This window comes from Glycine max, chromosome 11 (genome assembly GCF_000004515.6).
Source record: "Glycine max cultivar Williams 82 chromosome 11, Glycine_max_v4.0, whole genome shotgun sequence".
Classification (NCBI taxonomy): Eukaryota; Viridiplantae; Streptophyta; class Magnoliopsida; order Fabales; family Fabaceae; genus Glycine; species Glycine max.
In genome coordinates, this window is record NC_038247.2 from 2,872,998 (window position 1) to 2,899,125 (window position 26,128).

At 35.6% G+C, this 26,128-nt stretch overlaps 1 protein-coding gene across 1 annotated transcript in view; it reads left to right on the top strand.

The window, feature by feature from the left end:
• LOC100780088 (uncharacterized) overlaps positions 1–26,128 on the top strand; it is a 54,982-nt gene that overhangs the window by 16,245 nt on the left and 12,609 nt on the right. The window contains 31 exon segments of the mRNA XM_006590526.4: positions 605–725; positions 806–1,000; positions 1,078–1,281; positions 1,381–1,490; positions 3,501–3,597; positions 3,705–3,803; positions 5,454–5,615; positions 5,692–5,766; positions 5,840–6,334; positions 6,414–6,890; positions 10,456–10,569; positions 10,655–10,839; positions 11,041–11,149; positions 11,339–11,482; positions 11,649–11,939; positions 12,268–12,906; positions 13,008–13,199; positions 14,389–14,492; positions 15,470–15,759; positions 15,856–15,940; positions 16,034–16,363; positions 16,673–17,032; positions 17,142–17,631; positions 19,152–19,315; positions 21,385–21,547; positions 21,648–21,917; positions 22,054–22,251; positions 23,217–23,259; positions 23,790–23,914; positions 23,998–24,495; positions 25,256–26,020. Of these exon segments, the coding sequence (XP_006590589.3) occupies positions 605–725; positions 806–1,000; positions 1,078–1,281; positions 1,381–1,490; positions 3,501–3,597; positions 3,705–3,803; positions 5,454–5,615; positions 5,692–5,766; positions 5,840–6,334; positions 6,414–6,890; positions 10,456–10,569; positions 10,655–10,839; positions 11,041–11,149; positions 11,339–11,482; positions 11,649–11,939; positions 12,268–12,906; positions 13,008–13,199; positions 14,389–14,492; positions 15,470–15,759; positions 15,856–15,940; positions 16,034–16,363; positions 16,673–17,032; positions 17,142–17,631; positions 19,152–19,315; positions 21,385–21,547; positions 21,648–21,917; positions 22,054–22,251; positions 23,217–23,259; positions 23,790–23,914; positions 23,998–24,495; positions 25,256–26,020 (7,594 nt within the window).

Genomic DNA, 26,128 nt, shown 5'->3' on the forward strand with positions numbered 1-26,128 from the left:
TTGTCAAATTTAAATAATTTAGAATGATTTAGATTTATGATTATTGTCAAATTTAAATAATTTAGAATGATTTAGATTTAAAGCACATGCTTGATGATTAGTATTAGATATTACCCGCTATATATGTGCTGATTAGATTCTCTTGTAACTAACGATGTACATAGTATATATCTAACTGCATGGGTTGATACACAATTTTACCTCAATTATTTTCTGATTCTATGTGTGGTATAAGTGATTTAATCCTTCACACCTGTGGCTCAATTCCATCTGTTTACTTGAAAGAGAAAAGTAATTTCCGAATATTATTACTTGATAATACAAATGGAGGTACGACATGTATAGGTGGATTCTAATCTAATCTAAAATAGGAAATATTGGGAAATGATGTCAAATAGAATCTGTACAAATCAAGTCTGCCCTAATTATTGGAAATTAGGGAATAAATTTAAACAAGACTAGAGGATAAAAAATTCAAATCATTGCTAATTATTCTGGATTTCTTTTTTCACTGTTTATTGTTCCATTATGTAATCATTCCTCAAACCAGAGGGTTTCTTCTTGAGAAACTCCTTACTAATTCTAGCTGTTGCTTATCTGTTAGGTTTTCATTAGATTTGGATATTGCAGCTCCCAAGATTACTATTCCTACTGATTTTTGTCCGGACAATACCCATGCTACAAAGCTTTTACTGGACCTAGGGAACTTGTTGATTCGTACACAGGTGGATACTCTGGATTATTTTCGTAATATTTTTATTTTGAACTTGTTTAATCTGTTTAAAACATTAAAATATGTATTCAGGACAACTATCAACAGGAATCAGCTGAGGATAATATGTACCTGCGATTTGATTTGGTCTTAAGTGATGTATCAGCATTTTTGTTTGATGGTGACTATCACTGGAGCCAAGTTTCTCTGAATAAGTCGGCCCATTCTACCAACAGTGGTTTCTTCCCAATTATTGACAAGTGTGGAGTCATCTTACAACTTCAACAGGTAAAATTCTTCACATATTGGAATTTCTAATTTTTAAGATAAGAAACATTCAAACTTTTTTTCCTCATTATGATCAGGTTCGTTTGGAGACTCCATATTATCCTTCAACACGCCTTGCTTTGAAGCTTCCATCATTGGCCTTTCATTTTTCACCTGCTCGGTATCATCGACTGATGCATGTAATAAAGATCTTCGAGGAGGAGGATGGTGACAGCTCTGAGTTTCTTCGACCTTGGAATCAGGCCGACCTTGAGGGGTGGTTTTCTCTTCTAACTTGGAAGGTAGTGGTCTCTTTCAGACCCTCTAGGTTACCTATTGTTGTCCATGTAGCGCCATCATAATCTGATATATTCTATCACTTGTCTCCTTAAATTTATTAGGGTGTGGGAATTAGGGAAGCTGTGTGGCAGCGGAGATACTTCTGCTTAGTTGGGCCTTTTCTTTATGTACTTGAAAGCCCTGATTCGAGATCTTATAAGCAGTATACCAGGTGCGAATGCCTTCTTTTTGTCTTGTTATCATACTATATATTACACGATTCTGCATGGATTACATTTGAGGATTCCAGTAAGTTTGTTCGGTAAGCTTTGGTATAGTTATTATTGTAGAGTTGAACTCCTAACTGGATATTATATGGTCAGGAGTATTTTAGAACGGTTTTTATTTTTTGGTCAAGTTTTTTGATTTTTTGTGTTTCCTAATTTTAGTTTAAACATTTTTTTGTAATTTTATTTAGATGATTTTTCGTAATATGAATTGATCTTTAAGACTTAAAGGGGTTCTGTAATTGTTATTTTGGGTGAGATTTTAAACCCTAAAACCTAAGTTTCCTATATCCTTTATAGAAAATGGGGACTTATGTATGCGCTGCACCTGTACAACAGTTATATGTACCCTATTCCTTAGGTATAAATACACTTAATGGGGCGAATGACAAGTTTGCATAATTCATTCACAATTCTTTGTCTCTTTTGACTCTCTGTCTAACCTCTTTCTTCATGGATCGAATTTTTTTTTTTTTTTTTTGGAAGGCTTTCATGGATCGAATTACTAAGACCATTTAAGGCTTGATCCATTAGATAAAATCGGATCCACTTTGCAAAATTCAAATGCTGCCTTTCGCTTCCTAGAGCCTAATTGTCTACTCTTGTAAGATGTATGTCTCTGGAGTATTTCCATGGTGGCATAGTTTGGAATGACCCATTGACTACTGAATGTGAGCTTTAACACTTTGTTTATATGGAAACGAGAAGGATGGAATGAGACTGAAAATAAAGCACTTCCACCATTTGGTTTAAGCATAAGTGGGAAGGGAAATGGTTAAAAGTATGTGGGATATGCAGGAAATGGCTTTCCACCCCTTTTGCCATGAAATTTAGTTGCTTCTGGTGAATATTTGCATCTTCCGATCTTACCCTTTCATTATGAACTGTTCTCTCTCCGTGCAGTGTTGTGTTGACATGCAGATTCATTGCGGTGACACAACCCGTAGTAGGAATGGGCTAGTTGATTTTAGGAGTTATGTAGATTTCCGTTGTTTTTTTTCTTTGATTTTTATTTTTGAATTTATTTAATTATATTTATCATTATAGTACTGTATTCAATTGCAGTATGAGGGATAAAATAGTCAAATTCATGTTTTATATTTCTTTCCTTTCACTTTTTAATCTAACCAAACAACTAAAATTAATTATTTCTTCTCATTTCTTCCTAATTTCATCAATCCAAATAACTCTAAAATTCCACTTTAATTCATGTCAATTCCAATCTTTCTTTCTTTCTTTTTTATTTCTTTCCTTTCTATGTCCATGATTATCCAAACGAAGCCCAAGTCTGATGGTTTCAGTTGTGATAGGAATACAAGTTCACTATGTACAACCTGGATCTCCATTGTTGTTACTACACACTCCTCTTCCCACTGCTCCGTCTTCATGCTATTAGTTGTGCACATTTAAGTTTTGAAATAGAGGCTTGGCCAGTAAGATCAAACTTCAAGACCCCAATGCCATTGGTGTTCCACCCACCTCCATGTTCCAATCTAGGTCTGGTGGTAGCGGCAATAGTTTTGTGACTCCACCCACCTTAATGGACAAATCTGGGTTTGGTGGCTTGGACATTACTCACACTAGTTTTTGTTTCTCTTCTTCCATCATCTCTGCTGGAACCAAATTGTTGAAGTCCCGAATCACTGCTGCTTTGTCTTTTACCTTAATTTTCTTTACCATTTTCATGGTCTCAAGCATCTTTGTCGCTGAGTCATCTTCTATTTCTGTCTTTTCATCTGATTTTGATTTTGTATTTGGTTCTTTGTGCGCCATTATTGATAGCTTTGTATGGTGCACCTCAGAATTTGTTTGGCCTAGTGATCCATCCCAAAGGATCAGTTTTGTTGAATTTGGGCAATTCAATCGTCTTTGTTCAACTGTTTATTTAATTGTTATCTGCATCTTCTCCTGGATTATATATGCTATTAACAGCCTATGTAATCTGATTGTCATAGCTTACGAGGGAAACAGGTATATCAGGTTCCACAAGAACTTGTTGGTAATGTACAACATGTTTTGGTTGTTTGTAGTCCTACACGATCCATCAATAAGGTAAAAATTCTTTTTCTGTCATCCAAAAACCAGATATGGGAACTTTCTGTTCTTTCCATGAAGGTTTGAATTTCTATTAATAGAAATCACTAAATGGTTGGTTGTAGGTTGTGGAGGACACAAATGCACTAATTATACGTTGTGAATCTGAGGATTTGAAGAATACCTGGCATAGTTGCTTACAACGGGCTATTTATTATGCATCGGTTTGTTTTCTTCCTTTCCCTGTGTGTGTGTGTGTGTGTGTTGAGAATGGTTTTATACTTTTTGTAATCCCGATATAGTTTAGAAGTGAATGTCAAATATATCTATGTATGGTCTTGCAGCATCATTTGCCCTTGTCAATTTTTCTAGTTTTGCATTTCTCATTTAAATTTATCTAATTTTAGCAACCCATTATGGTAAATTACTTTTTCCCACTTGTTGCAGTTTGCCCTGATAGTACATCAGACATTTACAACTTTCTTAGCAGTGAAGATACTTGCTTATAATTGGACAATATTCTATTTTCTATTTTATTTTCACAAATAAAACTCCTCTGCATTGAGAAATTGTATGAGCTTACTACTTATATAAGGAAAATGATAGGAACTGGATAAAAAATGGAAGAAACAGAATTTCTTTATTGATTGAGTCTATATCTACTGAGAATTTTCTGGAGATAGTCCCAATTCTTTTTCACCAAATGACTAACTCAAGATTGAGAAGGGGTCACATGATCATAAATCATGGGATCACGAATCGTAAGATCCCACATAACTTATAAAACTTGTATATATGCATATAAAATAGCTTAAATAAAAAAAAACCTTAAAATCACACTTTAAATGCTTAGTTAAACTTGTTCATAAGCATAGGAAGGAAAGCAAGTCAACCAACCAACAAAGAACACCTTACTGAAACAGAAAAACCCAATCAACCTAAAGTTAAAATACTGAAAAGTGAAAACCCAAGCACCCTAAAGAAAAGTGCACGACCTCAAAGTCTTGAATCTGGATACTTCTGAAACAGAAGAAAACAAGCATTTGGTGCTACCCTGAGCGCAATGGAGATGGCCTTGAGGGCGTCGGAGAATTCCCTTGCAAATGGTGACTTAGGGTTCACGTTGTGTAGCAGAGAGAGAGAACAGAGAAGGTTGCATAAGGTGAGTTGTTAGGGTTCAATGATATGCGCCTAGTGGAATAAGTGTGGTTGAGAAAATGGGCTTGGGTTTTAAACCCAAAAGCCCAACATTTTTCTTTCATGGAGTGTGAATCTGATCTGCAAAATCCAATGCGTAAAAAACACATGCTCCCCCATTTTTACGATTTAGCACAGTGATTTTTATGATTAAGCAGGAATCCAATTTTGCTTGTGATCAAACTCGCCTGGGTGCCTTACAATTGCGAAATTGGACGATTTGACTTGTGATCATGACTAAACTGCCTCTTCCTATTTAAAGGCCCTGCCTTTTTTATTTCTTCTGACTATGTCAGCCTAATAAAACCTAAATAACTAAGGCCCTAGGCTAACACTTCAATCATAAAAAACATTGTGTTTACTTCTTAAAAGTAATCCTTGACTTCTATAAAAAAATTTAAGCTTTAAGGTTCTTCTCCATTTAATTGGTTGTTTTTGTTTACTACTTGAAGGTTCCATTTTCATTGGTAAAATAGCTTTCACAATCTTTTAGTGGGTTTTTTGTGACTGATTACGGGAAATAGTTGTTTTTCCTCTATAACTCTGGAAACTGCAGAATAAAAGGACTTTTTCAAAATAAACAAGTCTACAACCATTGTTTGATTGAGAGTATCTAGTAGACCATGATGTTAAAGTGATTGAATGTTAAATGTCGATATTATGCTTTATTTGTGCAGAATACAGCTCCTATTTCTGGTCTATCTGAAACCTCATCAGATCATGAGGATACTGAACCGGAACAGGATAATCATGGTATGATTGATGTAGGGATTGCTGAAAGATTGTTTGTAACTGGTGTTCTTGATGAGTTAAAGATTTGCTTCAGTTATAGTTATCAGGTTAGCCTGTTGCCTTTTTCGTGATTTAGTTTCAAATTTGAATTTCCACATGAACTAAAAATGTGTGTTGCTGTAGTCTGATCAGAGCTTAATGAAGGTTCTTTTAAATGAAGAAAAACGTTTGTTTGAATTTCGGGCAATAGGTGGTCAGGTAAAATAGCTAGTTTGTTGTTTCTTAACTGGATGCTTTGATCTTCCCTTTTGAGGCATTTATATTTAAACAGGTGGAGGTTTCTATCAGAGACAATAACATTTTCGTTGGCACTATCTTGAAATCTTTGGAAATAGAAGACTTAGTTTGCGGTAGTCAAAGATGGTCTCAGCCTTGTTTTTTGGCAAGATCTTATATTGGGACGGCAGATGAAAATTTGTTATTCTATAATACCATGACAAGAGATGTTGAAAGTGGTGGGTTAATCCCTACTGAAACTGATGATAAGTTTTATGAGGCGCCCGAGACTTTAGCAGACAGTGTTGATTATCCTATGCAATCTCCTGGAGGTACATCAGAATACCCATCTAGTTCGCCCAGCAAGATCCAATTTAATTATTCATCTCTGGAACTCCCAAAGTTTAGTCGCATTACTGGACTTCTACCTAGTGACACTCCTTCTATTAGGAAGGAGCTTGAACTCAATGACACATTGGAGAGTTTTGTCAAAGCTCAAATAATTATCTATGACCAGAATTCTGCTCAGTATAAGAATATAGACAAGCAGGTGGGTGTTGATGGGTTTTAACAAATTGCCTTTAGTTCTATGTATTTTTTCACTAAATATTTTATTCATGTCATTTCAGGTGATAGTGACTCTGGCTACCTTGACATTTTTTTGTCGTAGACCAACAATCCTAGCCATTATGGAATTTATGAATTCTATTAATATCGAGGATAAGAACCTTGCAACTTCTAGTGATAGCTCTTCAACAGCAGCCAGAATGATAAATGATATATCAAGAGATGTAGATGATCTACAAGCTACTGCTATTGAGGAACATGCTGTTAAGGGCTTGTTTGGAAAAGGGAAATCCAGAGTTATGTTCAACCTGACATTAAAAATGGCTCAGGCCCAAATCCTTTTGATGAAGGAAAATGAAACAAAGCTTGCTTGTTTGTCTCAAGAGAGTTTGCTTACAGACATCAAGGTGTTCCCTTCCTCTTTTAGTATTAAAGCAGCATTGGGGAATCTAAAAATAAGTGATGATAGCCTACCTAGTAGTCATTTATATTACTGGGCATGCGATATGAGAAATCCGGGGGGCAGATCTTTTGTGGAGGTACCTCTTTCTCCTACCTTCTTATATTTCATTTTAAAATGTGACCCATGCCTTAAGTGTCATTGTTTGCTGTACTTTGTTTCCTTTGTTTAAAAGGGAATGCTCAGATTTTTAAAGGAAGGTTTTTTCTTAGTCATGATCTGCTGAAGATTGTTTACTTATTCTGTCTTTGGTGTTCACCACATGGATGATTCTGGGAATCTCTTTGGCTTTATTTACACAGGCATCTGTATTTGATTTTTTTTTTTTGATCGGCAAAGATAAGTATATATATATATATATATATATATATATATATATATATATATATATATATATAATAGCAATGGAGTACCAGAGGTACTTTGTACAAAAATAGAATTCCATAAATATGGTTCCTCAGTGAAACTGATAGAGTTTGAATAGGAACCAAATTATGGCTACATGTTTAAATTGCAGCTGCTAAAAGCCAATAAAAACTACCCTCTACTGATACAAAAAACCCTGTCTAATATGGCTGGACCAGTGATTAAAATGCAGTGAGAAGTCCTTCTCTAAGTTTCTGAGCCAAGTCCCGATTAAAAACATTGCATCCTCGATCAGCTTGTTGCCATTGAAAATAGCATTAGAGAATATGATTCTGTTGCGCATCTGCCATATGGACCATACCACAGCCAACCACCAACATTGCCATCTCTTTACCCTTATGCCATCCACCTGAACATATGAGTGTTGGAGGAAATGACATTTTGGGTTTAATGGAAGGGCACTTTTAATATTCATCCAAGACATGGTTTCCCACCAAATGGGCAGGATTTTTATGCAGTGAATGAATAAATGAGATGCCGGAAGAGGATTCTTTTATCTTTGTTTGGTGGTTGGCTTTCTTATTATTTTCCGGAAGAGGATTCTTTATTTTCCATTTTTTCCTATCCTTCCCGTTAAATATATGATTTGATGTGTTTTAATTACAACAGTTTAGTATGGGATTATTTCCTTTATTACTCATTATTTATTTTCCTTATTAATCAATATTGATTACAAGATCAATTACTGATTAATAGGAAATAAAATATTCTAATAATAAATACAATATCAAGAATAATATCAAAACATAATCTCACACTCCCCCTGAAGCTGGAGTATATGTGTGATATTAATCAAGCTTGTTAAAAATGTGGTCAACCCGATAGAAAAGAAGGCCTGTAGTGACGATGGAGACCAGTGTGACGCTCGTTGGAGATGAGGCAGGCATCGTGCGCGGGAACTTCATGTGCCAAGGTCCTATGTGGGGCGTGTGTATCGTAAATTTAGACTAGCAGCAGGTTTTTTGTTTTGGTGTGGCCTGGCTGTGGTTCCAATTCAGACTCCATTTGGTCTGTTCTGGAACCAGTGGCATGGGCAATCAAATATTTGTAATTTAGTACCTCTGGTACTCAGTTAATTATATATAATATCTATCTTTGCTGAGCAAAAAAAAAGATGGATGGTTTTGATGTGTTTTGTTGCACTGTATGGTCAAGAAGTCAGAAAAGCATTGTTTAGGAAGTATTGGTTATTTTTTGTTCGTTGCTCTTTTTTTTTCTTCTTTCGAACAATACTCTTCGTTATTAATAAGAAATCATTTTGTAGTTTGGATTTAGGTGTATATTTTTTGTGTTGTTTTTTAATTAGAAACAAATTTTATCTGAGTAAAGTATTGATTAGGGAAGGGGGATAAGACACTGTCTGCATCCGAAAAATGAAAGAACAACATAGTAGAGAACTTGAGAGTTTAAGATAAAGTGCTGTGTAGCACTTGAAACATACAAATTCCTATCCAATATATAGGGGCAAAGGAAACCTATTAAAAATGTGAGCATTTCTCTGCAATCAAAAGTATGAAGGGACAGTGAAAACCTGATGCTGCTACAAAAGTTTAGCATCCTTATTCCTGCAAAAATCTTTATGACCAAAACAAAATTCCTGTGTAACTGTGAAGTGAAAGATCACTTCCAGCATTCATCCAGCACAAAGAGCTAGCTCAATGAAACAATAACAGAAACCATTTCCCCCTAGGTGAGGTGGGTTACATGAATTGCACTACACCATTTGGCTTGACTGAAAACCTAACTTTTAGGTATTTGAAACTTCATTTGGGTGCTGATGCAATAGCTCTTGCTCATTTAACATTGAGCCATATAGTGTATTACCTCAAGGTAAGGACCTAGTTCACTATTGGGAAAATTTCAAGTCCCACATTGGCTGGAGATAGTGCCAAGATAAAGTATATAAGTGGGGGGAAATCCTCACCCTATGAACTAGTTTTTGGGATTGAGTCGGGTCTATAACCCACATTCTAAGATGGTATCAAAGTTTATTCTAGATCTATTAAAGAGCCACCCACTACATTAACCATGCACCTAGCCCAAAAGTGCTTAAGTGTGGGGGGTGTATTGGGAAAACCAGAAGCCACACATCATCTAGAGATAGTACAAAGAGTATATAAGTGGGGGATATCCCTCATCCTATGAGCTAACTTTTGAGTTAGAATTAGGCCCATAGCCCACATTCTATGAAGCACACATAATTTGTCATGACTGATCCATGTTTGAGATTTTGACAAGTTTTACAGTGGCTGCTGAGGTCCTGACACAACCTCCTCCTTTACCTGGTCTTCGGACTGGTTATGAGACCATAGGCGGAGTTTGTAATTATCAATGAAAACAAAATAAAATATGTAAGGATTTGTTAAACAAAACAAGCCTGTCGATTTCCAAAAGAATCAATAGTAAACTACTCCAATTTGGGGAGAGAGAAAGAAACTGAATATGGCATTTATAAGAAAACACACCAGATTGATCAACAGTCTAAATTCTTCTAATTTGACTAGAAGAAATGTGAGAAGATTTAAGTAATGGAATGAATATCATTACTCTCACTCATTCAGGTTCTGTCAGTTTGGGATATATTTTGAGCTCTTTGGGAACACTTGTGTCCTTCAACCTTGGATTAAATTTTGGGGATGGGCTTTGAAGAATTATTCAACATTTTATAGTATTTGGGCTGATACAGGAGGGAGTTTTGATCTTTTAGTTGAAGTTATGGGATAGAGTTATATATGCATGGCCTCTCTGGTTTTTTGTGCAGTCTTATTAGCATATTTTTCCTTTTTGATATGCAAATGGTTTGGACAGCTTGGATGCATTTTTAAACCTTTGAGGCTCATTTTTCATACTTTTTCTGTTTAGGAAGATATCTTATCCTCTTTGGCTGTAATCTTTCCTCTTTGTTAATTTTCAGCTTTTATCCCAATTTTTTTATTTTTTTTTATTTTCTTCAAACAATGTTTCTTCTTTTATAAAAATTCGTAAATTAGTAATCTATATTTTGTATGATTTGCTCCATATTTCTATTAGATTTGTTGTTACTAGGCAGGATTAATGATTGTAAGTATTTAGTTATCAAATCTTTACACGTGCCTTATTCCGTTTTGTTTTAATTAATAGACTATAAGGGCAAAAAATGATAAACTTCTACTTAACTTTCAGTGTTATGTTTTGATATGATAGTGAGTTTCTTGTTGAATATCTGACTGACCATGTAGTTGGAGTTCACATCATTTAGCAACGATGATGAAGACTATGAAGGTTATGATTTTAGTCTTTTTGGTGAGCTTTCAGAAGTGCGCATTGTCTATTTGAATCGATTTGTGCAGGAGGTATTTTACCAGTTTGTTCAAGCTTTGTGTATTTTTATTTTATACACATCAGTTATAAAGATTTATTGAGTCTAAATGCATGCAGGTTGTTGGTTATTTTATGGGTCTTGTTCCAGACAGCCCAAAAAGTGTCGTAAAAGTAACAGATCAAGTGACAAATACAGAGAAGTGGTTTTCAGCTAGTGAAATTGAAGGATCTCCTGCTGTAAAGTTTGATCTTTCTCTCAAGAAGCCTATAATATTAATGCCGCGGAAGACAGATAGTCTTGAGTAAGCTGAAGAATTTAGTTTTCCCTTTCACTTATAACTTCTCTAAATAATAGGTTTCTCATTTATTTATCGCATCAGACATAGTGTGCTGCATAGTTGATGTTAATGGGACACTCAATCTAATAGCGTAAGCTGTTAAGTAATGGCTCAAGCGTGGTTTTCATCCCTTTAACATCAGTTATTGATATTTCTTGGACGCAGTTTTTTGAAGCTTGACATTGTTCATATAACTGTGAAGAACACATTTCAGTGGATTGGTGGAAGTAAAAGTGAAATCAATGCAGTGCACTTGGAAACTTTGACAGTCCAGGTGAGGTTGGTTGCTCATAATATGTTTCGTTTGCTGGTTATAGAAACTTGGTTAGAAGGGAAAGGATCTTGACGTGTTCCCTGCCTTGTGTGCTCACTATGATGTTATGTTTTTTTTTTGGGCTTATTGTGTACTGCATTTTAAAGCATTTTGTTTTAATATGACTGGTGTCTAATTACTGGGGTGTAGGTTGAAGACATCAACTTAAATGTTGGAACTGGATCAAACATAGGTGAAAGCATAATTCAGGATGTGAATGGGCTATCTGTGATTATTCACCGATCTCTTAGAGACTTGTCACATCAATATCCAAGTATTGAAGTCATAATTAAGGTAATATATTTAATTTTCTTATGTAATGTTTCCTTAAAGTTGGATAGACTCACTTTCAAATATTAATGTTATTATTTCATTTACTTTCCACTGCTAGTATAATCGGTTGTTTCTATTAGCTTGCTATATTTGAATGTGTTTTGTATTGGATGTTGTGGTTCTACAGATTGAAAAGTTGAAAGCTGGAGTGTCAAATAAAGAATATGAAATTATTACTGAGTGTGCTGTTTCTAACTTTTCTGAGGTCCCACATATTCCTCCACCACTGAATCAATATTCCTCCATGACATTGAATGATACAACAGGAGATATTGTCCCTGAGGTTACAAATGTTGTTGATTCAGGGACCATAAATGTTGAAGCCTCTATTCTACTGAAACTCTGTGTGTCCATAAATCTTGTTGAGTTGAGCTTATATACAGGGTTAACTAGAGATGCATCTCTGGCTACTGTACAGGTACATTGTCTTTTTTACCAACAAGGAAAGACATCACATTTTTGGATCCCTTAAGATATTTCTACTAATTACCACACCCATCAAAGGAAGAATATACTTCTGTAGAGTTTTTGTTTCTGATAACATAAATTGTCAATAATGTTTGTGAGAGTTCATAAAACGGTCAAATAATCAACTTTGTTGAGATTGATTAATGAAGGTTGGGGAATTGGCCTCATAAAACTAGGATTAAACATTTTTCTACTGGAAACTTGGGACTAAATTGCTCTAAAAACAAAATACACCTATTAATTTTGTATTTCTCAGCTCTTGGTTCTCTCTTGTGCAGGTCAGCAGTGCATGGCTGCTGTACAAGTCCAGCACAGCAGGAAATGGATTCCTCTCTGCAACACTGCAAGGTTTCAGTGTGTTTGATGATCGTGAGGGAGTTGAACAAGAATTTCGGTTAGCAATTGGAAAGTCTGAGAATGTTGGAGCCAGTCCTCTAAATACTTCTTCGTATAATCAAAACCAGGACTCAGTGGATAGTGTTAAGGGAGATAATTTTGATCTAGTTCAGACAATGCTCATTGTTGATGTGAAATTTGGTCAGGATTCAACATTTGTTTCTTTGTGTGTCCAAAGGCCTCAGTTGCTTGTTGCACTAGATTTTCTTCTGGCTGTAGTTGAGTTTTTTGTTCCAACAGTTAGCAGTATGCTATCATTTGAAGAAAATAGGTCTTACATGATGGAAGCTATCATCATTGATCAATCAGTCTACAAGCAACCTTGTGCTGAATTTTCCCTATCTCCTCAAAAGCCTTTAATAGTTGATGATGATAGTTTTGATCATTTCATTTACGATGGTGATGGTGGAATATTATATTTAAAAGATAGACAGGGTTTTAATCTCACAGCAGCTAGCTCGGAGGCTATAATATACATTGGAAATGGGAAGAAGTTGCAATTCAGAAATGTTGTTATTAAGGTCATAGTGTCTAACTTTATCAACTTCTTTAGTGAAGTGCTTTATGAATATAAAATTTTGGTGGATGCCCAAAAAACTAATAACCTTTTTATTTTTTGCAGGTTGGACAGCATTTGGATTCTTGTGTTTTTCTTGGAGCAAACAGTAGCTATTCAGCTTTAGAGGATGATCATGTCTACTTGGAAGAATTAGTTGAAAGCCCTCAGTCTAGGTCTTTGAGAGGAAGTGTGGATGAATTACCATCTCAGAATAGTGCAGTTAACAACTCCACAGAATTGATCATTGAGCTTCAGGTTGAGTGTTGCTTCAGTTAACTACTCATGGATTTGTGCATGATTGATTCTAAATGATGGAAGAGTTTTGTAGGTGTAGCTTTAATTGTATTTACCTGAGTCTGGAAGTTTCTTTGTTAGCAGCACTCACTAAGCAATTGTGGATATTGTTGCCTGTGGCCGTTGACAAAGGTTAATTATAATACCCAAGGTCAATATTTTCAGGGGGGGCTTTAACTTGTTTACTCAAATTATATTTAAAACACTGTAAAGAACCTTGAACTTGCTTAGGGTCAGAATATCTCAACCTCTTTCTTATTTGTGTTACTTCTTTCTCTTTTCAAAAAAATAAGAGAAATGCTAACAACACACTCTAACACACTATTATTGGCTGAATTTTGTTAGAAATTACAAAATTTGTGTGTTTGGCTTCTTATTTAATGAGCTTCATTCATGATTTTGTACTTTCCAATAAATTTTAACTAATAGTAGAGAGTGTTTTAAAGAATGTGTTGCTAGCACTCCTCAGTCCTCACATTCTTATTATATCAATAGGAAAGGAAAAGAATCGAAGGGAGGAAAGTTGCAAATAAGAGCAATGAATTTTTTGTAAAATTAGTCTTCTTTCTATAAATGAGAATTGAACTCGGAACCTTTTGATTGAAGGGGCTAGATTCCATTCCAATACAACACAATCTATAAACCTAAAAATATAAGCCTTTATGCCCAATTTCTTTTGGTTGAAGGGGCTAGCTCAAAGGGTGAGGGTTGCCCCCCACTTATATTCTCTATATTGTGCAAACTTCACACTCCAGATGTCTAGGCTTTTGTGTGAAGGGAGTGTGTTAAGATGTTTGACATTGGTTAGAAATGTCATAATACTCCTTATAATACTTGGGCAATCCTCCTCCCCTGAGCCTAGCTTTTGGGAGTGAGTTAGGTCTAGCCTGTTTCTAATATAATTTTAAAATAATAAAACTTTCTACCCATAATGTTGTGTTTTTGATTCATGTTGCCGACCCTGCTTGAGAAAAGGCTTGGTTGTTTCTGTTGTTTGTGTTTGACATTTATTTTATCATCATGCCATATTCATATAAATATGCAATCAAGATTGTATTATGACAAGAAGTAATGGTATGATTTGTAGGTTTGTTTTCAATGTCTTTGCTTTATGCATGTCTTAATATGTGACCGTAATATCTCTTTGCAGGCTGTTGGCCCAGAGCTTACCTTTTATAACACATCAAAAGATGTAGGAGGGTTATTAAACCTGTCTAATAAACTTCTACTTGCACAGTTGGATGCATTTTGCAGGTGAGTTCCTCTACTTAATAGATTAATATGTTAGGAGGGCTGAACATTTGGCATGGTATTCAAGTGTATCTGAGTGCTAATATAACCAATTGTTTAGGAGATCAGTCCTAATTTGTAATAGTGAAGATAAAGTTCTGCATAATGTAGAGTGGGCTTGTGCCTTGTCCATTAAGTCCAAAGAGAGTGTCTTAGAGATATTTAACCAGTCTTGAGCTGACGTCATCTAAAAGCTTAATGTTTTTTTGAAAATTGGTCCTTTTGAAAATTCTTTCCTGGTTATTATCTTTGGACCTGCTTCTAATTTTTTAATGGGAAAATTGGTTGAGCAATTTGATGTTTCTGTTGGAATATACTGTGCCTATTTTTCAAGTGTACTTTGGACCAACTGAGATTGTGATTTGTTGATAAACTGATATTATTGATATTGTAACAGAAAATGTAATTGGCCAATTGAATCTCTGAGCACTAACTGATACTTATAGTCAGAGACTCTATTAAACTCTTAATTATCCATTATCTCTAATTCTAATAGATTATCTGTTGTAACTAACTGACAGCTGTACTAACTAACAGGGGTTAACTCTAACAGATAGAGTTAACTTACAGAATATACACTCACTAATTCTAACAGATCATCTATTGTAACTAACTGACAGCTGTACTAACTAACGGGTTAACTCTAACAGATAGAGTTAACTTACAAAGTATACACTCACATGATTGTGTCTGATTCTGTTTAATGCATTTGGCACGAGCTCAGATTGAACATCTCATGGTTACAACTTGAGCACATAAGACTTTGAGATGAAAGATAAGCTCTTTTTGGTACTTATATTATAAGCATCCCTAATTATGACCCAAATTTTCACTTTTAAGTATGATTTTTGTGCCCGAGACCTAACTTTAATGATTCACTCTATTTAAGGTATAGTGGTAATGTGGGATTAACTGACTTTAATGTGTTTTGCCATTGTTAGGCTTGTTTTGAAGGGTAGCAATACTGAGATGAGTGCAGATGTACTTGGTTTGACTATGGAGAGTAATGGAATCAGGATTTTGGAGCCATTTGATACATCCTTGAAGTACTCGAATGCTTCGGGGAGGACCAATATACATTTATCTGTTTCCGATATTTTCATGAATTTCACTTTCAGTATCTTGAGACTATTTATGGCTGTGGAAGATGATATTTTAGCATTTTTAAGGATGACATCAAAGAAAATGACAATTGTTTGTTCTCACTTTGACAAAGTTGGAACAATAAAAAGTGTGTTTATCATTCTCTATTTGCTTTCCATTTTGGTAAATATAGCGACACATGTGTTTAAGGCTAGTCATATTCATATTTTCATTTCACACGCAGATTCTCATACTGATCAAACATATGCCTTTTGGAGGCCTCATGCTCCTCCTGGTTTTGCTGTACTTGGTGACTATCTGACCCCACTGTAAGTGAAAATTCTTTAATTTTTTTTCTGATCTAGACTGATGCATCTATTCCCCACCGATTTGAATGTTATTATGTTGTGTTTGCTCAACAGAGACAAGCCACCAACAAAAGGAGTGCTTGCCGTAAATATCAATTCTGTAACAGTTAAGAGACCTATTAGTTTCAGATTGGTTTGGCAACTTTTAACTTCTGTGGGCATTGAAGGTGAAGAAGTGAACAATTCTGACTTGTTATGGAAAACTGAGGCAGATGCCATTTGTTCCATTTGGTTCCCTGAAGCTCCCAAAGGTTATGTTGCACTAGGCTGTATTGTTACTCATGGAAAGACACCTCCCCCACTATCTTCTTCCTTTTGCATCCCGTCTTCTTCTGTATCTCCATGTTCTTTAAGGGATTGTATCACAATTGGCTCTACTGATATGTAAGTGGAAATTTTCTTTTGTGTGTTCTGTTGTAACATGCAAGGCCGTTTAACAATTTTATACTTTAAACTACCAAACTTCTGCATTATTGTTGAGGTTAGTGCCTTCTGCTATGTATATATTTGGTAATGGCTTAAATGTTATCATTTTGCTTGACTGTTTAAGTAAATATTTTGAGCATTAATTCTGAGATTAAGTTGGGTGTTTTAATTACAGAATTTGTTTTAATTACTTTTAACTAAAGATCTGACATAAGATCATGGTATTTTTGTCCTTTGAAAACACAATATCGTTTATCTTGATTGCAGATCCCCATCCAGTGTGGCATTCTGGCGAGTGGATAATTCTGTTGGCACTTTCTTGCCAGTAGATCCTGTTTCTCTTAGTTTGATGGGTAAAGCATATGAATTGCGTTGCATTAAATATGATTTTTTGAAGCCATCCTCAGCAGCATTAAGTAGTCTGGATTCCCATGCTCCTTCTGGTGGGCATCAAGCCTTGCAACCTGACCAGTCTGTTGGTGCAAATTCTAATAGACGCTGTGAGCCTGTTGCTAGCTTTGAGTTAGTATGGTGGAATCAGGGATCAAACTCGAGAAAGAGGTTATCCATATGGCGTCCAGTTGTCCCAATGGGAATGGTATATTTTGGTGATATAGCTGTTAAAGGGTGTGTTTCACACTTATCTTCTTTCTTTTCATCATTAATGTTTAGATTGTGATTTGTTATCTTGCTCTTTACAATTAATACGGAACTGATACAATCTTCTGCTTTTTAGGTTTGAACCTCCAAACACCTGCATTGTTGTTCATGATTCCAGAGACGAAAATATTTTTAAAACTCCACTAGATTTTCAGCTTGTTGGACAAATAAAAAAGCAGAGGGGAATGGAAAGTATGTCATTCTGGCTTCCGCAAGCTCCTCCTGGTTTTGTTTCCTTGGGTTGTGTTGTATGTAAAGGGAAACCTAAGCAAAATGATTTTAGCACATTAAGATGCATGCGAAGTGATTTAGTAGCAGGAGATAAATTTTTGGAAGAAAGTGTGTGGGATACATCTGATGCCAAGCATGTAACTGAACCATTTAGTATATGGGCTGTTGGCAATGAGTTGGGGACTTTTATTGTTCGTGGTGGTTTCAAAAGACCCCCAAGAAGGTTTGCTTTGAAGCTTGCAGATTCTAATGTGCCAAGTGGCTCAGATGCTACTGTCATTGATGCAGGAATTGGGACTTTCTCGATGGCTCTTTTTGATGATTACAGTGGATTGGTGAGAATAAAATGCTTAGTTTGTAGCTTTTTTTAGAATAATAGTGTGAGTGCCTAATCTTCTAGGATCTTACGCTTTTAGAATGAATGGGTCTATATCTATAGTTGTTCTCCAGAGATAGAAAAGTGCTAATTGTGGCATGCTTTTAGATTTAATATCTAAACAAAATGGGTGTAGTCGACATTAAGTTATCTATAGATATATGTATATGATATACCTTTATCTCTCAATTAGATTGCAAACACAATTCAATTAACTCCACCAAATATAATGAATTGTAGAGTGAAAATAGAAGAAAGGAAAATGAACCATTTATTTAGATCAGATATTTCCCTTTCTAATATAAAATTTGTTAGATTATGTAATTGATAAGTGTTTTTGGTGTGCCACATTAAATCTTTTCCTAATATTCTAACATGCCTCGTTGGCCAGTGAAGAGGGAGTTGAAACTTCTTTTTTCTATTTTGATGTAATTCTTAAACAGTACCGTTAGATATGAAACCATCCATGAGCTTTCACCTAACTGCTTAAGCTTTTGGAAGAGTTAGTTGTTTACAAGGTATTAGAGCCTCCATGGAAGTATTACTAAGTGTTTTGTAAATGGATCCTTGCTGTCCCATTCTTCTATAGAAAGTTGAATTTCAGCATAAGTAGGGTGACTGTTTATTGTCCTCGCTTCAAGCCCAAAAGTGCTTGTGTGAGGGGATGCATTAGAGATAAAACTATAAATAAGCCTTCACCTGATTGTTTAAGTTTTTGGTAGAACAGGTTCCTGACATATCTTTAGAGTTTAAGCTCTTTACTTGTTCAGTATAAAATTATGTGAAGTTTTGTAATTGCCTATTTTCTTTCCAGTTTCTTGGGAAGTGGGCTTGCATTATACTTGCTGACACCTAGATTCTTGATTTGCATGGTGTCAGTCCCCTTCGGTTTTTATTTGAACTTTAAGTTATTTGAGGGCGAGCCCTGGTGCAGCGGTAAAGTTGTGCCTTGGTGACTTGTTGGTCATGGGTTCGAATCCGGAAACAGCCTCTTTGCATATGCAAGGGTAAGGCTGCGTACAATATCCCTCCCCCATACCTTCGCATAGCGAAGAGCCTCTGGGCAATGGGGTACGAAGTTTTTTTAAGTTAACTTTGGAACTGTAGAAATTGCTTGAATAATGGTGCCGAAGTGTGAGTTGTAAGTGTTGAATGATGTCTTTCTTCTTCACCCTAGTAGTTATACTTTAAAGATGTAATAACAGAAGAGATTGCACTCTGAGATGGGGTCCTCTTTCTATACTACTTTAGGTCATATACTGACCTTCTATTCTCTTCTTGCCAACCTGAAATTTTGATTTGAAGATTTTGCGGGAGTTTGCTCTCTGTTGAGGTCTATGGGATGCATGAAGCGATTGCTAGCTGTTGATTTGTTTTCCTCGACATGAAAAGTCATTGATTGCTGTTACTGTTGTGTGAAATTTAATCATTATAATCCTTTGTACATCTGTACTGACTGCTTTTCTTTGAATTTGACAGATGGTTCCTTTGTTCAATATATCTTTGAGTGGAATAACATTTAGTTTGCATGGAAGAACTGGGTATCTAAATTGCACTGTTGGTTTCTCCTTGGCTGCCAGGTCATATAATGATAAGTATGAAGCCTGGGAGCCTCTTGTTGAGCCAGTAGATGGATTCTTAAGGTAATTGCTTTGTGTTAAAAAATTATAGAATCCGTGTGATACATGTTGCCTTTGGTAGAATCCTTGAGTGCAGATTGGGAGTTTAGGTTGTTATGAGTAGTGGTTTAATTTGATTTATGAAAATGAGAATTGAGTTAAAAATAGGTCTGGGGTCAGTAAGTACATCCTCTTTGTGACAGTTCTTATTCTTAGAAATTGTGAGTTTGGGCCTAACTAGACCCTTAAAATTCAGCTTGTAAGCTGAGGGTTGCCCCCCACTTATATACTTAAATTTGCCCATATCTCTAGCTAATGTGGGACTAAACTACCACCCCTCGAGGTTGCAATTAAGGCAACCCGCAAAGAGGCCACAACTACAACGGGCTAGGGGGTCTGCAGTTAAGGAGGCTTACCAACACTTATTAAGATGTGGGAATATTGGAGCTGTAAGGATGGGAATTGTTCCTTGGAGTAGTAAGATTGGACCTTTAGATCAATTGTTCCTTGGCGTAGTAAGATTGTACCTTTAGATCAAAGGACTTGCAAAACCAGGATGAATGGGAAAGCCAAGATGTACATTGCAAACTATTTTGAGCATTCAAGAACTGAGAGACAAAGTGACATAATGTAAGATAGAGAAGAGAGCATAAGAATCTTTTCTCCTGTTTGTGCCCTGGCTTCCACCCACTAAACCCACCAGCATCACACCACCAAAATCACGACTCCATCAATGACAGTTGCAACAAACCAAGCTGTCCCTAATGTGCGACTGTGAGTGTTTTGACCCTTTCTTCAGGATGAAGGGATTTATATACTATATTTTGGTCATATCACTAGTCGATGTGGGATCTCCAACACAGTTATTCAACTGCACTCTCAGGTAGTTAGTAATCTGTTAGATTAGTGGTGACAGCTGTCATAGAGACAGCTGTTATGGTTGGTTAATGAGAATCAATTACTTTTTCCTCTTTCATTTCTAGCTTCTCTGAATTTCTAAGATGGTATCTAGAGCTCAGTAAGATCAACAATGGTCGAAACTTGAGTTGAGTAATAAGCTGCTGAACTAACTGAGAGGAACTTCTAGTGACTATGATGTCATCTATGTACACTAGTTAAACAGTTTGGAAATGAGTCTTGTAAACAACGAGAGAAGGGTTGCATTTGCTGGCTTTGAAGCCAAAATGCAGTAGAGACAACTGCAGTGTGTCAAACCATTGTCGGGGGCCCTGCTTGAGGCAATAAAGAGCCTTGTTGAGTTTGCAGACCAGAGAGAAATCTGCAGCTTCAAGCCCTGGAGGCTGTTTGCCTGTTTCATATACACAGTTTCATGAAGCAAACCTTTCAGAAAAGCATTATTAACATCAAGTTGAAGAAGGTCCCAACTGTTTGTAATAGCTAAGGTGATGATGAGTCTTATAGTAACTGGTTTTACAACTGGTGAAAAAGTTTCATTAAAATCAAAACAAGGGAGTTGATGGAAGCCGTTGGCTACAAGCCGCCGGGCTTTGAATTTATTGATGGACCCATCAACATTCTCTTTTTACCTGAAACACCCACTTACAACCAATAGCTTGCCTGTTGGGTGGAAAGTGAAGGAAAAAAAGGAGAGAAGAAAATTTGAAATTCTCAGTCATTGATTTAAAAGTGAACCTATCTAACAGTTCCTACTGTGGGAGATGTGGAGCACTCTCCAACCGAAGCCTCATCCTGAAGAAAGGGTCAAACTGCCTCAAAGATGCTAGTTGAGCCAAATAGTAGACAAAACAGCAATTTATGCTGAAACAGAACCAAACTGCATAAAAAATATACTATAATAATTTGAATACAATTTTTTAATTTCTAAATTGTCGAGCTTTCATGTATTAAAATTGGACATAATTCCTTGAAAGTGAACAAAAGTGTAAAGTGAGAAAGTAAGGATGCATTTACCATTGATTTGAATTAAAGAATTTTGTAATCTTAACTAACTTTAAATCAACAGTAGATACACACTTAATCGCTTCACACATTTCCTTACTTTAAAACAGTCAAATACATTAAAATTATATTTTGGTTCCAGTTTCTCTTTGCTTAATTACAGCTTCCTGTAGGTACCAATATGATCTCAATGCCCTGGCTGCAACCTCTCAATTACGGTTGACATCAACTCGAGATCTGAATTTAAATGTTTCAGTTTCTAATGCGAATATGATCATTCAAGCTTATGCAAGCTGGAACAACCTTAGTCATGCTCATGAATGTTATAAAAACATAGTAAAGTTTCTTCAACCTTTCTCATTTTTGTTGACGAGTCTTCTTTTTTTTCGTTGTATTTTACATTCTCCATTTTACATCACTTGTTTTCTCTTACCAGGATGCATTTTCTCCAACTTATGGTGGAAACTCTATCATTGACACACTCCACAAGAAAAATTATTATATAATCCCTCAAAACAAACTTGGTCAGGATATTTTTATTCGTGTTACTGAAGCTCGGGGTCTCCAAAATATAATTCGGATGCCATCTGGGGATATGAAGGCTGTGAAAGTTCCTGTGTCGAAAAATATGCTAGAATCTCATTTGAAGGGTAAACTCTGTAGAAAGATTAGAACAATGGTTACAATCATCATAGCAGAAGCACAGGTATGATTTCGGTTGCTTTTAGTCATTTATATTTGGTTTTGGCATTTGGCAGTCTTAGTTTTCAGGTAACCTTCAATACCTGTCATGCCTATTATTCAATTGCCCACAATTTTTTTTTTCCATATTGCTAATGCAGTTTCCCCAAGTTGAAGGTTCAGATTCCCAGCAATATACAGTGGCTGTCCGCCTTTATTCTAATCAGAGCCTCCCTAGTGATTCATCGGTTTATCAACAGAGTGCACGCACACGTGGACGAAGGGCACATCATTTATTGCCTTCAGATCTTGAGTTAGTCAAGTGGAATGAAATATTTTTCTTCAAAGTTGATTCCCTGGTATTGATAAGTATCTTAGTTGCTTTTATTTATTCTTGTTCTAGGTAAGTTTTGTTGGAAATTGCTGGTTATTAAGTTTGTATTTCCTAAAGTTCAAATTCATTTGGAATAGATTTTGGTATTTTTCAAGTCCTGAATGTTTACTTAAAATTTGGATCTGTGTGTTTTAATTGGTTTAGATGTGATGGCCCTAGAAGTCTATGGCCCTAGATTGGATAAGGTTAACATCGTCCCTACTCCCTATGTTTGTGGAGTATAGTGAGCTATTTTATCAAGGCATAGGGTTATCTTCGTAGCTTCTTCATGCTGTTCAGCTCATGGTTTTCTGTAATAGAAAAAGGACCAGTCTGTTATTGAGAAAGATAAATGAAAATTACAATGAAATGAGTCAAATGACAATGTAAATGTAAATGGAAATTACAAAATGAAAAAAATAGAGTATATCCCTAATAAAGAGTAATCTTTCTATTTATGTTTTTGGGGGGTGAATAAACTTTTTGATTTTTATTAAAAAGTAAAAGTTGATTTCTAGTTCTTCACTTACGTTTTTTTCTCAATTAATATTTTTTATTCTATACTTTTTTAATTTCAACGGGATGTATAGTATTTATTTGATTTACTTTTTCACTTTGCTACCTAGATTGGAATTTTAAACTGTGTTGGCTAAGATAAGGCTATATTGAGCATTTAAACTTTATAATTTTTCAGGATTGATATTTGATGCTTACTTTTTTTTGGCGGGGCTGTATATGATAAGATTAGATATGATCTGTATTTAAGTAGGATTGTGTTTGTAATTACTGTAAATAAGGGATTGATTGTGTACAGTTTTAATTTCATGTTTGTTTCTGTGGAATTTACATTTGATTTTCAAAATTAGAGCATCATTTTTTCTTTTAAGTCTCCATTTTGGTTTTCCAATTTTGGAACTAACTTCAAATTTGGCTTCTATACTTTTTTTACAGGACAACCACTCCTTAGAGTTAATTTTAACAGATATGGGTAAAGGTACTTCCTTGAAACTCCATTCAGACCCAAGTGACATTAAATGCTGATGAAAGTGCAAACCAATTAATTTTAGTTCAGATGTCTGCAATAGATATGGATTGGGAATATAATACTACCTCCGGTCCTATATATAAGAAAAAAAACATAGGACTACTTTATTGCTAAATTTCCTTTTTACCCTTAATTAATTGTGAGGTCTATTAATGATATACACTCATTTCCCCATGAAAGTTGGTGCATTTATTGAGCTTTCAACAAAACAAGGTATACTCATTGGTTGAAAAATTATCTTTTGAAAAATAACCACCTCTTAAACCATTTTATGTCATGGGTAGCCTAGGAATAAAATTATTTTTTTTGAAAAATTAACTGATCTAACCACTTATATTGGTATTGATAGATTAGGTAATTGTTTCTTATATATAGGACCGCAGGTAGTAATATTTTGAGCACCTATAAAGTTTCTATGGTAAACAACATAGATAGGCTGCACAATCTTCTTGATTACATGCTTCTCTTCTTTCTTCTAGGTGTTCCCGTTGGATTTTTTTCAGCTTCCTTGAACGAGATGGCAAAAACTATTGAGGACTGCTCATATACCCAAAATTTTGCCAATAAGTTGAACTGGATAGATTTGTCTGCAGAAAACTCAATGGTGAATTTTGTGTATGATTTGCCTTTTTTTTTGTTTTGTTTTCTCCAAGTACTTATCTTAATAATGTCATGCTGAGATTTCAGGATGCTTTTTCTAAGAAGCCTTGCAAATTACAATGTGCCATACTAGTGCATAATTCTGAAGTCGAGACTAACAATCAACTATCTAATTATGATGCCCATAAATCTGGGTTTATTCAAATTAGTCCAAGCAAGGAAGGTCCTTGGACAACTGTGAGGCTGAACTATGCTGCCCCTGCTGCTTGCTGGCGGTTAGGCAATGCTGTTGTTGCCAGCGAAGCTAGTGTGAAGGATGGAAATAGATATGTGAATATTCGATCACTGGTTTCTGTTCGTAACAACACGGATTTTGTGCTTGATTTATGCCTTACTTCAAAAAGTTTGTCAGAAAAGGGGAATTTGCTGAAAAATTCAATTAATTCTGAATCTATTCATACAGAGAGCTACAGAATTCAGACAGATGAGTTTTTTGAAACTGAAAAGTTAACTCCACACATTGGTTGGGTACACTGTTCAGGTTATTCTGAGAACCAAATGTCAGACAGGGGAAAATCTCATCAGGTAAATGTTAATAGTTTTCACTTTCCATGGGGAACTGTTTCATTGCTGCTTTCTGTATTGCTTATATGCCTGAACTTTATTTTTTCTCTACAGATGAACGTACAAACTGATATTTGTATAAAATGCTCATAATTTTTTCTCAGACTTCTCTCTTTAAGAGGATCAATAATATGTGGGATGCTTAGGAAATTTCAGCATTGATCAAGCACTTGTGCTGTAATCACTAGCCTTAGAACAGGGGCATGCTGGGAATTTGATTAGGACTACACAAGCCACTACCTAGCCATATGCTAATGTCTTTACAATCACATTTGGGTTCTTGTTTTTGTTTCTTTGGTTAGAAGAATTTTGCTGCATGTTGAGGTTTAAACATTGCTCAGAAAATTGATATGAACTTATAGATTATATGATTATCATGATTTAGAAATCGACAGACCCCAAGCTTTTAAACTTTCATATCAAAATTCCGTTTATGTGGCACTTTTACGGCCTCTCAGAAAACCTTTTGGTCGTCCATCTCAAACGCTTTTGTGGAGGAAGAATGGTGTATAAATTCTAAGCCACATTTAGATTTCATTTTTCATCATTCAATAATCTAAAATTCAGCCTAAACATGAAACTAAACTTTGTATGGTATCAACGTAAGGTAAATATGTTTAAAACTAGTTCATAAACTATGTGACTGGCAGGTTGGATTGTAGTAGTAGCATTTTTATTATTCTGTCTTTTCTTATTTTATTTTTAAATTTTTATAATCCAGGTTTTTCCTGGAATTGATCTACCGCCAGGTTGGGAATGGATTGATGATTGGCATTTGGATACAAAATCTCCCAATACTTCTGATGGATGGATTTATGCTCCTGATGTGGAGAGTTTGAGATGGCCTGAATCCTTTGATCCAAAGGTATCTCTTAATTCTGCCAGGCAAAGAAGATGGCTAAGAAACAGGAAGCTAATAGCAGAGGATCTTAAGCATGAAATATCAGTTGGGCAACTGCAACCAGGAGAAACTGCTCCACTTCCTCTATCTGGTTTGACACAATCTGTACAATATTTCTTGCAGTTAAGGCCCTCAGAAAACTCTTGTGAGTACTCATGGAGTAGTGTAGTGGACAGACCTAGGCAGCCAGAAGAAATTGGTAGGGGAGGTCAATGCTCAAATCTGTGTGTTTCAGCTCTTTCAGAGTCAGAGGAACTTTTGTGTTGCAGTGAGGTGCATGGAACCTCTGGTGGCTCCCACAAGTTGTGGTTTTGTGTAAGCATACAAGCAACTGAGATTGCTAAAGACATCCATTCTGATGCCATTCAGGATTGGTGTTTGGTGGTCAAATCACCTCTAATAATAAGCAATTTTCTTCCCCTTGCTGCTGAATATTCTGTTCTTGAAATGCAATCAAGTGGCCATTTTCTTGCATGCTCAAGAGGAGTATTTTTATCTGGAAAAACTGTACATATATACAGTGCTGATATTAGGAATCCTTTGTTTTTATCTTTGCTTCCACAAAGGGGTTGGCTTCCCATACATGTAAGATACAGACTTTCAATACCTTTGTTTTTTGTGATTTAGTTACTAGGTCATTTTAGTTACATTGTTTTATGCTGTTGATATCTCACCGGTCCCCTTTTTCGAACA